Source organism: the organism of the source record quoted next, unplaced genomic scaffold, assembly GCF_019419815.1.
Source record: "Pyrus x bretschneideri cultivar Hongxiangsu unplaced genomic scaffold, Pyrus_bretschneideri_v1 Contig10, whole genome shotgun sequence".
Classification (NCBI taxonomy): domain Eukaryota; kingdom Viridiplantae; phylum Streptophyta; class Magnoliopsida; order Rosales; family Rosaceae; genus Pyrus; species Pyrus x bretschneideri.
Genome location: NW_025999391.1, coordinates 1,052,318 through 1,069,287, shown reverse-complemented (window position 1 = coordinate 1,069,287; position 16,970 = coordinate 1,052,318). Strand labels below are relative to the sequence as shown.

At 37.1% G+C, this 16,970-nt stretch overlaps 2 protein-coding genes across 4 annotated transcripts; one reads left to right on the top strand and one right to left on the bottom strand.

Moving 5' to 3' along the window:
• Positions 1–1,179: 1,179 nt before the first annotated feature.
• LOC103932381 (thaumatin-like protein 1b) lies at positions 1,180–4,725 on the bottom strand. 3 transcript variants are annotated; one of them, XR_007250971.1, is made up of 5 exons: positions 4,381–4,725; positions 3,577–4,267; positions 1,747–1,849; positions 1,526–1,620; positions 1,180–1,314 (listed from the first exon to the last, which is right to left on the bottom strand). XR_007250971.1 is itself a non-coding variant. In XM_009341961.3 (4 exons), exons 1-3 carry the CDS (start codon positions 4,439–4,441, stop codon positions 1,777–1,779), a joined length of 825 nt encoding a protein of 274 aa, XP_009340236.2. In that variant the 5' UTR covers positions 4,442–4,724; the 3' UTR covers positions 1,328–1,620; positions 1,747–1,776. The 3 variants fall into 3 exon arrangements, 1 of the variants encoding a protein (XP_009340236.2); XR_007250970.1 differs by lacking the exon at positions 1,180–1,314 and adding an exon at positions 1,328–1,383; XM_009341961.3 differs by lacking the exon at positions 1,180–1,314 and having other exon boundaries at positions 1,328–1,620; positions 4,381–4,724.
• Positions 4,726–10,666: 5,941 nt separating this feature from the next.
• Positions 10,667–15,148, top strand: LOC103932382 (auxin transporter-like protein 2). Its single transcript, XM_009341962.3, has 8 exons — positions 10,667–11,076; positions 11,168–11,353; positions 11,504–11,616; positions 11,753–11,936; positions 12,047–12,144; positions 12,791–12,998; positions 13,171–13,428; positions 14,586–15,148. The coding sequence occupies exons 1-8, from the start codon at positions 10,918–10,920 to the stop codon at positions 14,853–14,855; spliced, it is 1,476 nt and encodes a 491-aa protein (XP_009340237.1). The 5' UTR covers positions 10,667–10,917; the 3' UTR covers positions 14,856–15,148.
• The last annotated feature ends 1,822 nt before the right edge of the window (positions 15,149–16,970 follow it).

Below are 16,970 nucleotides of genomic sequence, written 5' to 3'. Positions count from 1 at the left end.
TATTTTGTGTTTGATTTGTTGAAGGTTTTGGAAAGGAAGGAGAAGGAGAGCTCACGGGAGTGAGCTGGAAAATAGAGAGAGGGAGAGAAAATAGATAGAGAGAGAGGAAGAAAGAAAAGAGAGACAACCGGTCAAATGATTAGGTAAGGAAATAGGTTTTTAAAACCTATTAAAATCATTATTTTAAAAATCCAATAGAGATTCATTTTATTTAATCAAATTTTAATAAAATGGACTAGGCTATTTTTTGTTAGGGGTGGAGATGCATTTGGTCTATTACTATTTATTGGGGTCTATCACTGTTCACTAAGTGGATAAATGGGTGAGATGCTGGCGCAAAATCTTTAAAGGTGGAATTGTTCTAAAAGGATGATCCCTACAAAAAGAAGGGGACGCTAGGTTTCTTGGTGGATTTTAATTTGGTAGGCACGTTAAAAACCCTACGACCTAAGAGAAATCTAGATGAATGATACTATGCAATAATTACACAGATGATGCCGGATTAATTAACTCTTAACATAACAAATTGGCTATTTATTTTTCATTCCGTAACAAAAAATGATAGGGAAACAACATTTTAAGCCATATTTATGCACCACGTGATGTGACAAGCGATATATACATGCCATGTAATTAATGAGTTTATCTCATTATTTATTGGGTTTGTTTCAATTGCCACATCACATTATACATGAATGTGGTTAAAAATTGACTTCTCCCTAACATTACTTTAACATAACAACAAAAGGTACTTTTATTTAGTGGTTCTTGCACTCTTTTGTAATATCATTTTTCCTTTTTATATAATTATGTAAAAACTATTTCATTAACTAGTACTAGCACATGGGCACACACAAAGTATGTGAAATTTTTTTTTATTTTTGTTTTTGAAATAAAAGGAGAGAGGAAGAGAATGATAGAGAATGTGAGAACGAGAAGTTTTTTTTTTTTTTTAATTTTTTTTAATTAGAAATATGTTAAAATCACATGTATGTGTGAAGCTTTGAAAAAAAAATTTAAAATTTAATTGTATGAAATTACATTTCTACCTCTTATTTTTTATTCATATTCTGTTTTAATTAGAGGATTAAACTGATAATTTCATAAAATTTTAATTAACAATAAGTGTTTTGTTAATCAGTAGAGATAACACATTTCTTTCGACTAAAAAAAAAAACATAACAGAAAATAACTTCTCTTTTTGGGTCACCCACTTTTCATCTTGTTATATTTGAGACGGGAAGTTTTAAGGCCCAGAAAGCCCAAGATGCCATGTGCAACCTTCGATTTATGTTTGCCATCCAATCGTGGCAACTGCACAAGTGCATCACATAAATTTGCAGCTTTTCAACTGAGAAATTCGGAGTTTCTCCCAATATTACACTGAACTTTTGAAGTAACAAGTCATCAGAGGCAAAATTCGAACAGTCCTATGTATACATAACTTCATAGGAGTGATCAACTACACAAAACTTATCTACAAGATTTTTGTGGGACGGTGGAATTTTTTTCCATTAATCCTTACCAGTGAACTCATAGCAAATGCAACGACGACGGTCAGGCGGAAAGCTAGTCATCGACCTTTGCACCTGCCCAGCTGGGATTTGTAATACTACCTTCCTGAAAATGTGAGCAACAAGGTTATTCATAAAGCACGTAAAAGAGACCGAAACTGGAAAGACCAAATATGTGCTGCTGCACATGCAGTAGAAGCTGAATGAACGATTAGAGGCATCCAAATCTGACCTGTGGAAGCACCCCGTGCATGTTGGCTCCTTAGAAGTACATCATGGTCTTGTTAACCAGTGGTAGTGGGGCCCCATCTTTTCGAGCTCCCAACACCTTTAGACTGAAAGTTCCAAACAGGGCACCAGTTATGTCACGAAGCCTTACTCAATTGCGTAACATGATGAACCCAACATATCCATAAGGTAGACGAAATAACAGAGTTCTTTTAACTGTCTGAAGTACAATGCAGTAAGTTGCAGCTTCAAGAGGAAATGTAAGAATACAAACAAAATCTTCCAGATTACAGCCAGTAAAAGAACAGAGCAAACACGACTTCAATAAAAGAGAGTAAACGATCCTAAGGGAAAATGTGATGAAGCGAATTTGGGTTCATTAATTTTGATGCTCAAAGGGTCTATAGGTCTCAGTGTCTTCCTCACGAACGCTAGTGCAACTGTGCAACATGTCAGACTTTTATTGGGCTTACATCTATTTAGGAGTCCTAATTGATTAAGAATACGGGATAGGATGTAATAATTGATTATCCAGGATTACTTGACGGTGAAGTAAAGAAATAATTAATGGGAATATCCATCCTATTAGGTTGTGGATTCTAGAGGTGCTAAATATATTTACTAGGGTTTTCTTTAAGGGCAAGAAATCTAATACTCTCACCTATAAATATAAGGCCTAGGTCCCCACTCTTATACACAATATTCTAGCACAAAAACCTACCCCATATAGGAGTGCGTAAGGCGTGTAGAGAGAGCGGAAGCGTACATCGCCAATTTATAAAGGCAAAAAATTCAATCAATTTACCACAGATATCGCAGTGCCGGTTCATTATATCAAGTACTGCCAAACCAGACACAAATAAACAAAATGATGCATTTGTCTCAGATGCAGAAATTTCTACATGTAACTACAACGTCTAAACCGTATTATACTTTCTGCTGTACTGACAACATTGTAAACATAAAAGTTAGAGCTTAAACCCTAACTAACCAACTAGTTTTGTTCATTTAGAAACAACCCCACTTCTACTTCCAGCTTGTTGTCCGTCTTTAATTTTATTTTATGTTCTTGTGGCATTGAAATAACATCCTTGCTACGTTTTCGAGGCCGCCAAAAACGCTGCCATTAGCTCTAAGCAACCTTTGGCGCATGAAAAGGTGCAAATTAGGGAGCATGCACCCCGCACCTTCAACATCCCATCACATTCCACAGCTCCAATAATTCATGGAAATAATTTAATTATATCCTAACAGGCCCTTTCCAGAGGGAACCGCATTTTTTGAGTAAAAATGGGGACTACTTGTAGGGCCTACTCTACGTCGAACTTCAACGATTTGAACAATCTATGTTGTAAGTCTCGATTCATAGATCATCCTTGCAAAAATTCAATTTAATCCGAAACCATTTGTCTATTAAATTATCACAATAAAATTTCATTGTATCTAGGAGAACAAATTATTCGTTAATTTCTTTGAATTTAATTAGATATATCAAATATTTCCGATTTGGCTAATATTTTGTAAGGATGATCCATGAGATCCAACTTAAAAAATAAACAGTGAGCCCACAACAAATCCCCAATTAAAAAGATAATGGGAATCCCTTCCAAAGGCCTCCTATATCCTAAAACCCTAAACATATTAGGTTATAATGACGTTTTTTTTTGATAGTTTGACCTGTTATGTATACTCGATCCTGTTATCCCATCGTGTATAGCATGAGCAAATTAGTTGTATTAAAGCACTTATTAGGCTAACACATTTTACAACCAACTATATCGTATTTACTTCTTCTAATCAAAACACATTCCATGTATAACACAAAAAAGGTTACCTTGTATAAGGCAAGGGGCAGAAAATGATGACGTAGTCGGCGGAGGCGCACGTGTACGTACTCGTCTTGTCGTCGTACGCGTAGCTATACGAGCGTGGGCAAGCATGCTTGAAAAACAGCGAGTACGCCGACGGTTGACACGTGTCGGGCGTGGCGTACGCCTCACTACAACAAAACTGCGGATCCCCAAACGCCTCGCACGCGCTCCTACACGCCACGCTCCCCCTTCCGCTCTCACGCACCCTCAGCGCCCTGGGGCACTTGCCGTTCAAGTCGACGAGGCACCCAGTCGGACTGCATCCCCCTCTTGTACCTCCACGTGGCACCACCAGCATCGGCAAGTTGTACCCGTCCACCAAGCTGACGTCATAAAAATCCAATCCGTTGGCGCCGTTGAGCGTGAACTCGGCCAACGTAGCCGGCGGTTTCGCGCCACCTCCGGCACACTCGATTTTTCCCGAGCCGCAATCGGCTGTGACGCAGGAGAAGTTACCGGGCGAGTATCCGGTGCATAGGGTCCGAGCCCAGAGCCGACCCGACCAAGATTTGGGTACGGAAAGGGTCCGGGACTTGCCGGGCTTGAGCGCGAAGCCGGTGGGGGATAGCGGAGCCGTGTTGGCGCCGGAAAGTATTCCGGGCCATACTTCGTAGCGGCACTTGTTGACTAGTTTGAAAGAAGCTGAGTTCACTTCTGCAAGAACCAAAATTTTTTAAATAAAAATGAAATTTTGAGAATTGGGTTTTGATATTTATGGAAAATTATGAATTGGGTCGGAGAGAGAATTTGAATTTAGAGTTAATTACCTGAGAAGAAAGAGAGGGCGACGAGAGCGACAAGAGAGGCAGAGAGTAGAGGACGATCCATCGAAGAAGAATGCCAAAGAACTTTACTTTTCTTGCGAGGGGAGAAGGCAGAAAGCAAGAAGAAGGATATATATTTTTTTTCCTTTTATTTTTTATTTTTTGTTTTGCTTTTTGGGTATTTTTGGTTAAAGAATTGGAATGGTATTGTGAGTTGTGAATTTGAGCAATACATTATTATATTTGGCTTGTGATTATCCATTTTTGGTGACATTTTTAAAGCACCATCGCATCAGTCTGCTGTCTTCGTGTGCACAATGGACCAATGTGCTAGGTGGGAGAAATTTGTATGAAAATGAAGGGCAACGTCAAAGCGATAATGTCTCAAATAAGTTTATAAACAAATACAAAAATAATTCACTGTTAGGTGTTCAAAAAAAAAAAAAAAAAAAAAAAAAAAAAAAAATAATTCACTGTTATAAATATGTCAAAGTTTTAGAGATAACTTTTTTTAATGGTATGTGCCAGGTAGATGTAAAATGTTACACTAAAATATAGCACAAGAGAATAACAAATAAAGACAGAAAAATAGATGATGTTACTGATATTTTTCTCTCGTTCTCTTCTTCTTATATTTTCTATAACTTAAAAACATACGGAGTGCTCTATTTATAGAGCAACTCCAAACTGATGCATTAACTGCATATTGAAGTTTACGACACTTCCTTTGACAATACAATCTCTTTGTATTTACATATTCAACTTTTACTTTGCATGGGCATTGAAAACTTCTGCCCATGCTGAAAAATTCTGCTAATGAACTGTGGGCATTCATTACCCACCAGACTTTTCAACATTCACAAATTTATTTGAGATACCACCATTTTATCATTCTTGATTTATGCAAGTCATCGTTGGGTTCGTTGATAAATTGTGTGTGTGTTGGTTCAACCAGGCTTTGAACATTTGGTATTGTCCGGGACCCAAAAAAAACAGAAGAAGAGAGAAATGGAGTTGTGAGAGAAACAAGCATCAAGCGGCACATGGTGTGATGATACGAGAGGATTCTGTAATCTGCATATATGGCATATCTCAATTAGTAAATGCCACATTCATTCATTCACTACCCAAATAATAAATACAAGTCACTTTCTCTAAGTGGTTTAAGGTCAAGTTTTATAATCAATGATGGTATTTTGATTTTGAGTTAGCCCAAGCGCTTGGAGCATATATCTGAACATAATGGACTGGCCGACAACTCAGTTGATCAGAGACCCGAGCTCCGGACAAGTTAGTGCAAAGGCCCAAGGGCCACTGGGTAGGGCACTGGGCGGGGTTGCTGTGGGTGCGCAGAATAACGAGAGATGATCCTCGTTGGATCCTTTTTGTGAGGATCTTGGATCCTCCAATCATATCCACTCATCGTATATCGGAGTGGTCAATTTTTGTCAGGTACTATTTATATTCAATTTTAAATAAAAAATTTACAATAATTTTTTACTACACAATACACGATGAACCAATGTGATTAAAAGATCCTCAAAATCCTTACAAAAAGGATCCTGGGAATATCCTCTCGGCAGAATAACGAGAGAAATGTTGCGCGGGAGTAGCATTATAAATCGCACTGGAATGATTTATTTCACACTTGGACCACTAATAACTAGATGATCTCAGCCGTCCAATACATTTCTTTTTCATGGGCTGTGTATCACATGCCAATTTAATTGGGCTTCACAAAATGGCCTATGAAAATTTGGGTCTTGGGCGTACTGAATTTAGTTTCATAGTATTATATTACAAGAAATTTAAAAGCTAGAAAAATAATTTCTCGCTCTTTTATCCTTTTGCACTACTTCTTTTGTTTCTATCCACGTGATTGAATTAAGAAACACAAGCAAAGAGAAGGACGAGAAATGGGAGTGTGGATTTTTTTTTCCACCTTAAAAAGTGATCAAGGTGGAGTATTTCTAATTGGGATAAACTATCGTTTTATCCCAACGATCGATGATTCTCAATTACTTCTTCTTTTTTTTTTTCTTCAGTAAATTAAGGTCACAAACTATATTAGAATACGAATGTGGATTACCATCTAATTTTTCAAGCTTCCTAATTCCATTGATCCAATAATTATAGTTTGGACTGCAAGCCAAAATGGACAATGTTCTTGCACAAACCTTTTGTATCTATGTCAAAAACCAGTAGCAACATCATACCAAATGTACGATTGTGTATAAATTTGTCACTTTGGGCCAAAAAATTCAAATTAAAAGGCCATTACTTAGCTTAGAGACTCGGCTGAAAACAATATAAAGAGTCTATTCAACAAAAATATTAGATCCAACATACCCTTATACTTTTCATGGTTGTGCAATGTCAAATTGCAGCTTTAATGTGTTGCCCACAGCCCAAGGTGGCAAAGTTGTACACATTTTTAAAGAAAGGGTTCTTTGGCTCCAAAAATTGTTCTCAGAAAGGAGGGCCATAAAGCCAATCTACCATTATTGTGTTTTGGACATTATGTTTTCTTCAATTCAATTATTTTGCACCAATAATAATAAAATTTGACCCACTTCTTGTATTTTGCTAATGGGGTTGACCATATTTTCAATTGATCGTTAGCACAAAACCAAGGGACCCACTTGTTCTAGTTGAATTTCAGGTCAATATTGTAGGGTTTCCAAAAAGCCAAGGATGTTCTCTGATGAGCACAAAAAGACAACCTTATGAATTGTTCATGACCAGAACAAGAAAAAGAAGAGCAAAAGTTTGACCAATTATGGAGCTTTAATCATTTTGTAAGGATAATCCGTATGTAAGAGTTTAACTAGCATATTTCCCTTAATCTTGGAAAGAAAAAAAACAGAAGAAAACCACATTCATGCAACATGTTTTCTGCTCATAGAGATACAAAGATTAATGAGGTTATTGTATGGGAACTATTATTAGTATTCCAATAATCTCATTTGCCACTTCAAACTTTATATAATTAAAAAGAAAAATACACTTATGAGGAGTGTATAATGAGATTTTTGGAATGTTAATAACAATTCTCTATTGTATTTGGAGGGAATTGTTCTCGTGTCAAAATTTTAGATAAATTGTTAATCACGTTGAGTTTTGTCATAAGGTGTGATCAAGATTTTTCGTATTTCGAGACACATACTTAGCTAAGTACTTACTTGATATGATAGTATGTTAACCCAGTTCTTGCATAGTTGATGCAACGTGAACTAAAAAAGGTTCAAGAAATTATTGTTCATGATAGGGCTGACTTAAGCTACAAGGACCTGCTCGCGTGCTAAGAAACTTTACCACTCTTTGAATTACTTAGTTGCCAATTTTGGTGTTCCTCAACATTTTGAAAGATTTGGTTTCTTCTTAATCAGCATTACTGATTAATTAATCTCAATGATATGGCTTTTGTGTTTTGGTCCCCAACCTTAAAGACTCCAAAACATTTCTTGGCAACAAAATGCATAGCAATTGACATGCTTTGTCTCTAGATTTGTCACACATGTGACGTTTCAAGAGAGGAGAATTTCAGAGACAAAATTAAAAGGGATAAACATGCTTTGTGCCTTTGTCTGGGTTTTAGCTTCTCGTCACACTAGCTATATGAATATTAGAATTAGTCTGAGTCGGTAACCTGAGATAATGGACATGCTTATACGAATAGTGAATCCTAAACACAATCGAGCAAGCACGGTGATCTCACGATTGATGAATGCAGTAATATACATCGATAACTGGCAATTGTGACCTGGGATGTCTTATCGGGCACTTGGCTGGAGTTTTTTGTTAATTTCACATAACAAAACTATAATGGCCACCTAACTAGGGCATGATTTTTTATCTGATGTTGCTTTCAAACATTCTATCAAACCAGTACTCGACGGCTAGCACTGCTTGTTGATCTGACAGGGGAATGTAAACCCTAGATATCCATCTGCATACAGTACTCCTAGATCTCAAATCATATGATGAACAGCGGATACCATCATAGGGTCCGGATGATAAGATGCAATATGTGAGAATAATCTTGTAGAATATATGCAGAATCATATGGTGCCGAGGGCTCACAGTCAAAGGAGACACAAGTCACAGGGAATGTTTCTGGTCCTAGAGAATAGAAAGCATGCCCAAACAAAGAATAAGATGTACTTGGGTGCCCAACAAAACCCATGAATATGTTGCCCTGCACCCAAACAAAACTTTTTACACCTGATGAATAACGTGGTGTGATTTCTTAATATCAGTAGCATATGCATAAATGGGTTTTATCATCATTTGGTGGAAGATAATCAATAATCTCTCCAGGTGACTGTTGTTCGAATTCAAAATCTTCACACTGCTTTGGAAAGGGTGAAAAAGTTGAGAAAATTATATATGTTCTTGGTGTAATATTATTATTGATAGTTACCGAAATTAATGTTTCTCAATTGGTTAAAACACTGTAATATATATTTCTTAATATTCGTTTTTTATTTTTCGTTTATTTAATATTAGTCTTTATGTGTTTTGTTTTTGTTATGTATTATTCAAGCATGGTTTAGGAAGGCTGTCTGTTTCAATTCACATGTTTGTGTTAATGGGGAAATTAAAGGACGGTCAAAGAATCTCATTGACGTATCAGAACCTGATATATATGTTCATATGCTACAATACTTTGCTGCTAGGTTAGCCACCAATTTGGTAGGTCATCACGGGGTGCAATATATGCCTAGTTTTCTTATATTTTGAGTAAAATACATCAACTAAATAAAAAAGGATCTAGTTGGTACGTAGTTCCTCTTGCAAGTACAAAGAGCTGAAAAATAAAAAAAAATCTTATACAGAGTCTAGACATATTACAAATCAAAAGTTTGTGTTCTTCCATCAAACGCTTTACATATTATATTGTCAGACTAATATAACATATATTCAAATAGGTAGGTTGTTTTTACTTTGCTGGAGAAGGTCTTCCGTTCAAGTCATTTAGCTCACAATTGTTGAATAATTAACTAAATTAAAATAGGTGATAAGCTATTTATTAATCTAGAAATATACTTCTCGTCTCATGTTAAAAGATGTCTTAAGATATTAATCCCCGCAAGCCATTGAGAAAAATGCAGCAGTACTTAACTAATTAGGAGTGATAATATAAAAGGAGATGCTGTTTTCCAAGCGCATGCACATGATGCAGCAAGAAAAACTGTGGAGAGTGGTTTTTATATTGGCTACATATTTTGTCCACAAAGTGAATTATCTCTTGAAATCAATAAGGAACCATGTGAGAGAGATTGTGGAGTGAGTAAATAAGTAAGTTTCGTCAACTGCAAAGAGGTGAGATTTCCAGTTGGAATTTGGACTTATTTTAAGAGTAGCAGCGGTGGTGGTGGTGGTGGGAGTGGGAGTGGGGAGGTTCTGTTCTCGAGTCTACCACACCACACCAGAAAGCAATTGAGGGAGGACGAGGTTTTGAGGTTGCCAATAGCAGCATAAGAGCCATGTGAAAAAAGCAGCTTTCTTCTTCTTGTAAAGAGACCACGCCCGTTTGGCTGCAATCATGTGGTCTACTTTGTTATAATTTCCCTCCCTTCACTCTTTCCCTTGCCCCATGTCCACCCCCTCCCTAAGCACCTTGTTCTTCTACAACAAATATGAAAAATAAATAAATAAATAAAATTTAACACTACTTGCATTTTGGGTTTTACCATCTTACCCTTTACCAAACCATATCTTTGCTCATTTTAATTTCCTTCTAAAAGCACTTCTAAAAAGTAAGTACTTTATCCAATATTGGCTCTCCAATCTCAATGAATAGTAAGAAATGCATGCATGGGTACATGAGAGAGCACATTCCACATGTAATAAAACGTAAACATAAACTAGTTTCATGTAAGTTAATATTATCTTCATGTAATGTGTTACAGAATGAAAATGTAGACATGAACCAGTGTTATGTAAGTTAACATTATATTTAAGAAAATGTGTGTGTAAAGAAGTTGTATGGCATGAAGGTGATTATGGATAGTAAACAAGGTGATTATGTAACTAAACAAGTGTAATAATTATCTAGCCAGCTCGGGAAGCGGGTAGACCCACTCGTGCGGACAAGCCACTCACGCTCCACATAATTAATTAGTTTAAAAACAAAATTTTGATTAACTTAACACCACATATTAATTAAATATTATGAACTAAACAACAAAAATTCCCCAAATTTTAATTACCAAAAAGGGCCCGAGAACCATCAGATTTCGTCAAAGCCACCCACAAACCCCCAAAAGGGATTTACTCTCCTCTCAAAAATACCTCTCACAAACATACAGACTGAGAAAACGAGGAGAGAGAAAGGTAGAGAGGAGGGAGGGAGAGAGAGAGAGAGAGAGTGTGACTTTCTCAGGCTTCGAGAACCAGAACCCACCTCGTGTCTTGTATATATATACCCCTACCGTCACTCAACTTACCCACCATTCAAATCAAAACCCACCTCACTCCTGCACTGAACAAATAACAAAAACCCAGTTTTTAGTTCAACCCATTTGAGAAAAGGCAATGGAGTCATCAGATAAGGTGGTGGAAACAGTGATAGTAGGAAATTATGTAGAAATGGAGGCAGATGGGAAGGCCAAGAGCTTCAAGAGCAAGCTCTCCAAGTTCTTCTGGGATGGTGGGTCTGCTTATGATGCTTGGTTCAGCTGTGCTTCTAATCAGGTTTGTGAAAAGTCTGTGTTTTTGTAGGAAAGAGGTTATCTTTATTTTTATGTTTGTGAGGTGTTTGTGTTAATGTCTGTGTGTTTTGCAGGTGGCTCAAGTTCTGCTTACTTTGCCGTACTCGTTCTCGCAGCTGGGAATGCTCTCTGGGATTCTCTTCCAGCTTTTCTATGGCTTGCTGGGCAGCTGGACTGCTTACCTCATTAGCACACTCTATATCGAATACAGAACAAGAAAAGAAAGAGAAAAGGTTGATTTCAGAAACCATGTCATCCAGGTACAAATTTCAACTCACTCTTTATTCATAAGCGTCGTCGGATGTTATGTTGTTAAACTGTGAATCTTTATGACGTGCTCCAGACAAGTTTTTTGGCCAAATTCTGACATGGGTTTTGATTTTGGTGTCAAATTCTTTTATGGTGATTAGTGGTTTGAAGTTCTTGATGGGCTGCTTGGGAAACACTGGAGGAACGTGGGGTTGGCATTTAACTGCACATTTCTTCTGTTTGGATCTGTCATTCAACTGATAGCTTGTGCAAGGTACCCAAGCATCTCTGACCCCTACCTTTAATTCCATCTCCTTTTTTAAATCAAATCTCCCACAAAATATCTAATTTTTTTTATTAATTTCCATGCAACTGTGGGCATCTTTCTAAATGTTGCTGTTAATTTGCAGTAATATATATTACATAAATGATAATCTGGACAAGAGGACTTGGACTTATATCTTCGGAGCTTGCTGTGCCACCACTGTCTTTATCCCTTCATTTCACAACTACAGAGTTTGGTCATTTTTGGGCCTTGTTATGACCACTTACACTGCTTGGTACCTTACCATTGCCTCCTTCCTCCATGGCCAGGTAAATAAATTTGGTAACTTTAACCACCTAATTACCCGACAAAAACTCCGTACGTGTTCATTGCTCATGGTAATTTCGGTGTAGTAAAACTGTGAAAATTTTGATGCTAGGTTGAGGGAGTGAAGCACTCTGGTCCGACTAAGGTGGTGCTATACTTCACTGGGGCCACAAACATTCTCTACACTTTTGGAGGACATGCTGTTACTGTGTAAGACACAACCCTCAGATATTGGGTTTTATTTTTTCTGCATTTTAATTTATGTTTTACACATCTTAAATTTTCAACATCAATCCAGACCAGGACAAACTTGAAATGTATTAACCAAATTACACTGTTTTTTAAATGCTGATAAAAGAAAAACCCGTGACTTTTTTTTTTTTAATTTACAAAATTTACACATGTTTATCTAATTTTTTTTAATTTTTGATACTATTTGATGGGACAAAAATAAGCAGAGAACAAGGGGCTTAACGTCATTTTGAAAGTGACTAAACCTTATGTTATTGGGGACATGATCTAATGACCAATCATTTTCAAGAAAAATCATATAACGAAAAACTCTTAGTACTATTTACATTAACGAAAAACTCATGGTATTGTTTACTTTAACAAAAAATCACATTTTTACATTAAAAACTTAATTTTGATACTATTCGCTTTACTTTTTATTTTGCCTTTTTCGTTAAAACTTAAAATTTTCAAATCATTTTCATTAGTTTTACTAAAAATCAAATCTTCTTGTTTCCCTGCACAGTATTTACTTATTGACCACTATCTTTTAGAATGATTATTAATTGTTGATGATGATGAATTTTATTTGATTAATTTTGGTGGGGGGCAATTGGATATGCAGGGAGATCATGCATGCGATGTGGAAACCTCAGAAGTTCAAGGCCATATATTTATTTGCTACCCTGTATGTGCTGACATTGACCCTGCCCTCTGCATCAGCAGTGTATTGGGCATTTGGAGACTTGCTTCTTAACCACTCCAACGCTTTCGCTCTCCTCCCTAAATCTCCCTTCAGAGACATGGCTGTCATTTTAATGCTCATCCACCAGGCATGTACACATACACATAACTCATTACGCTTTTCGTCACACTTAGGTTGTAAAATCTGACTCGTTGTGGTCTAGATTCACGGTTTGAAACAGTTTGACGAGAGAACATTTTCTCAAGTGTTTATTGTTGAATTCGTGTGATCTAAATTATGGGTTTTGATGTGTGTTGCAGTTTATAACATTTGGGTTTGCATGCACACCACTATACTTTGTGTGGGAGAAAGCCATAGGCATGCATGAATGCAAAAGCTTGTGCAAGAGAGCAGCAGCAAGACTGCCTGTGGTGATCCCAATCTGGTTCTTGGCCATCATCTTCCCATTCTTTGGACCCATCAACTCGACCGTTGGATCACTCCTAGTCAGCTTCACAGTCTACATTATCCCAGCCCTGGCCCACATTTTCACATACAGATCAGCTGCTGCAAGAGAGGTACGGGTACCCCATTACACCCTCACACATGCATTGAATTTACAAATTTACCACCTTTAGCTGCATTGCATTTGCATAGCATGTATGATGTCCAAATCTGCAGACCAGAGTGAAAATTTTGACCCAAAAAAAAAAAAGAAAAAGCCATTAATCAATAAGATAATCATTAAAAGAATAAGAATTTAATTAAAAAGAGAGAGAAAGAAAAGAACAGAGAGGTAGCGTGTGGTCACAGTCTAGCAGACCAGACCCGGCTATCTCTCCTTCATATTTTAACCTGTAAATTGTATGATCAATTTGGATAACTGGGGAATTCATTATTTTCTACTTTCGATTTCTTAATCCAAGAGAAAAAGCAATAAATAATAAATATGAATATGTGTGTGCGTAGAGTTCAGAAAAGGCACGAGATTCTTGCTGCACCAATGGGTCAGATATCGGTATCGTACCTGATACAGTCTTGCATTGATGCTCCTTTATCTGGGGAGGGAACTGGATCCTCTCCTGAGCTCAGGAGAGGATCCTCTTGGGCAGTCCATCCAGACCGTTGAAATTTGATCTAACAGTTTTAAACAAGAGACTTCTTTAAAGCTATAATAATTGCAGCCGTTGAATCAAATTTGAACGGTCCGAATGAATTGCTCATGAGAATCTCCATCTTGAGCTCATGAGAGGATCCAGTTCCTCTGGGAGTGCTCTGAAAATCACCAACTGGGTTTTTCCTTTTATTGATAGTTGATGCATTGCATGTGCCGTACTCTCTGCACAGTTAAATACCCAGATGCCGACTGTATGTGGACCCTTTGCGTTCAAGCAGAGATTCTTCTCTAGGGTAAAATCTCTTTGTTGGTTACCGGTACTAATTTACAGTATGTGGTTTAGGATTTACAATAGGTCTCGTTTAGGATTTACGGCCATAAATTCCTAAACCCTAATAGCGGTCTATACTTTGGCATTATCGATCATGTGACGGTTTAAGGGTTAATATGTCTATGTTTTGCTAATACCAGTCTCAGGCCCCTTTTTGTGTAACTGTGTATACAGTGTTTTTTTTTTTTTTTTGGTGACATGGTATGCTTAAGTCGGATAGAGCAACAAGCTTTTTGCAATGGTTTTTTACTAATCACAATTTGAGTAATGTTTTTGTGATGATGCAGAATGCTGTGGAGAGTCCACCAAGGTTCCTAGGAGGATGGATAGGATCATACACAATCAATGTGTTTGTGGTGGTGTGGGTGTTTGTAGTTGGATTTGGATTCGGTGGGTGGGCGAGCATTACGAACTTTGTACACCAGATCGACACGTTTGGCCTCTTCACCAAGTGTTACCAATGCCCTCTGCCGCCGCCGCCCGCGATCTTCAACACAACCTCAGCTCCTCCTCCTCTCCACCACCCTCTGCCTAGCAATCACTCCCATACCCCATAATTCATCCACTCCCACTTTTGATTATTCCGTCCCAAGTAGTAGGCCCCAATGGACACAACAGACTTAGAGTTGAATGTGAAAATCCATGGAGAGAGATGTTTGTGGCCTAAATTACCACTTCCACCCCTTCTAAGTACACAGCCCCTATTTTTCTCTTTAAATTTTCTGCCTTGGTTGTTTAGGGTTTAGGGTTATTGCCATGAGTCAAGAAAAAGGGGCAACAAAATGTATGAAATATTTTGAACTTAAATTTCTAATCTTCGTTATACAATGATCAACTGGTTGTCCTTCAAGTCCTTATTTGGATACCATTTCATTAGAAACTTTTGATTCCTTTCAAGTTTCAAATTCGGAATGGTATTTCGTTACGGTTTCTAAAAAAAAAAATCTAATGATGAAAGAGGTCTATAACTCAAATGGTTTAAAGCATTATTTGTATACGTCTGAACTTACACAATGGATTTCATTTTATCTGGAATACCGGCTTGTAAAAAATAACGAAATCAATCTCGTGTGACAATGTGGAAAGAGGATAATCATGGGTGCCAATTATGAAAGTGAAACACATACTAGGGCTACGGCTATCATGAAGGCACCTTCACGAACTGCCATGACTCATGAGTACGCTTAGTTACTCTTTTTTCAAAACAGAATAAGTTGAAAAATGAGCAGTACAAGAGGAAGAACTAATGATCAAAATGTTTATATCCTCCCATTTTCCCTCCATTAATAACATGAAATGAATTATTTACGGTACCTGAGATCTTTTTAGATGTAATTTGTTAAAGAGAAATATTAAGGGGACTTTCTCTTAAAAGTAGGATTATCTATGGACTTTTTGCCACCTCAGAGTCTAAAATCAATTCCCGAGCCAATATTATAAAACATTGTGTAAAAACATGAGATTACAGAAAGTCCATAAAGAGTTCCACTTTTGAGAAGGTCATCTTAGATAACAGAAGGTACGTCTACAATAAATTGAGACACATAATGCTAGAGTTATAAATAGATAACAACCTTCCTTCATCTTCACAACCCAAAACCAATGCGATACATTATGGTGTAATGTTCTCTCGTATGTCTTATGTTGTCATGAAAATACGTAGAATTCAGACTATTTAATCAAACGTTTTAGTAAGAATCAACTCAATTTAGGGTTTAAATTCACAATACTTTGAACCTTGAACCACCACTATCATGAGTAATGTTTTTTTTTTTTGTCATAATTATGTAATAAAAAGCATACATCTCGTCTCGAAATTTATGTTTATTTATTTTACAATTTGGAAAATATGATTTCAAGGGCATTTTGGTCATTTTAAAATTTGATTTTGTGTTTGGAGGTGGGTTTAGAATAGATGGATAGAGCAAAAAACGTTTAGGCGCAAATTGTTCGCGAATCGGAGTTGAAACGAAGAAATTACAAGCGTCCAAAGTGAGGGGCATTTTGGTTCTTTGCACTTACCATAAATAATATGTTTCTGTTTTGGTACTTGATAGAAATAGAACTATCCATTTTAGGAACCTAAAACCCAAACCACTGACCTGCGACTCTTACCGACCGTTTCCCTTTCGAATTTTCCAACTCAATTTCCTGTCTCTCTTGCGGAATTAGTCGGCACCACTTATCCAAAATTGAAGCTCTCACTTCCCTACAAAACCCAACCTAGAACCATCCCGATAAATCACCCCACACGGCAGTGTAAGGCCGCAATTTTTTTAGGGTTACACTGGCTCTATTCGTTTTCAGGCAGATCAACTAAGTGACGACCATCGCCACCATCTGAAACTTGTAGCCCATCATCCCAAGAGTAAAACTGAAGGAAGATTTGTGAAAAACATGTTCATTTAAGCAACATCAATAGCATGCAATTAACAATTAAAGGCGGAATCATGCTTGTATGCACTTAAAACAAAACATTTACCCATGAAATTCAAAGCCTAGTAGATAGGTGAACCAAGACTCAACTCAAAACAAAGTGAGTTGAGAAATCAATACCTTTGTAGATTCCTCTTTGCATAAGCAAAGGCTAATCACCCAAAGAGAGGGCCTTCATTCCTTGCATCTTAGATCCATGGATTTGGATGGATGAAAAGGTTTCTCCAAGTTCCCAA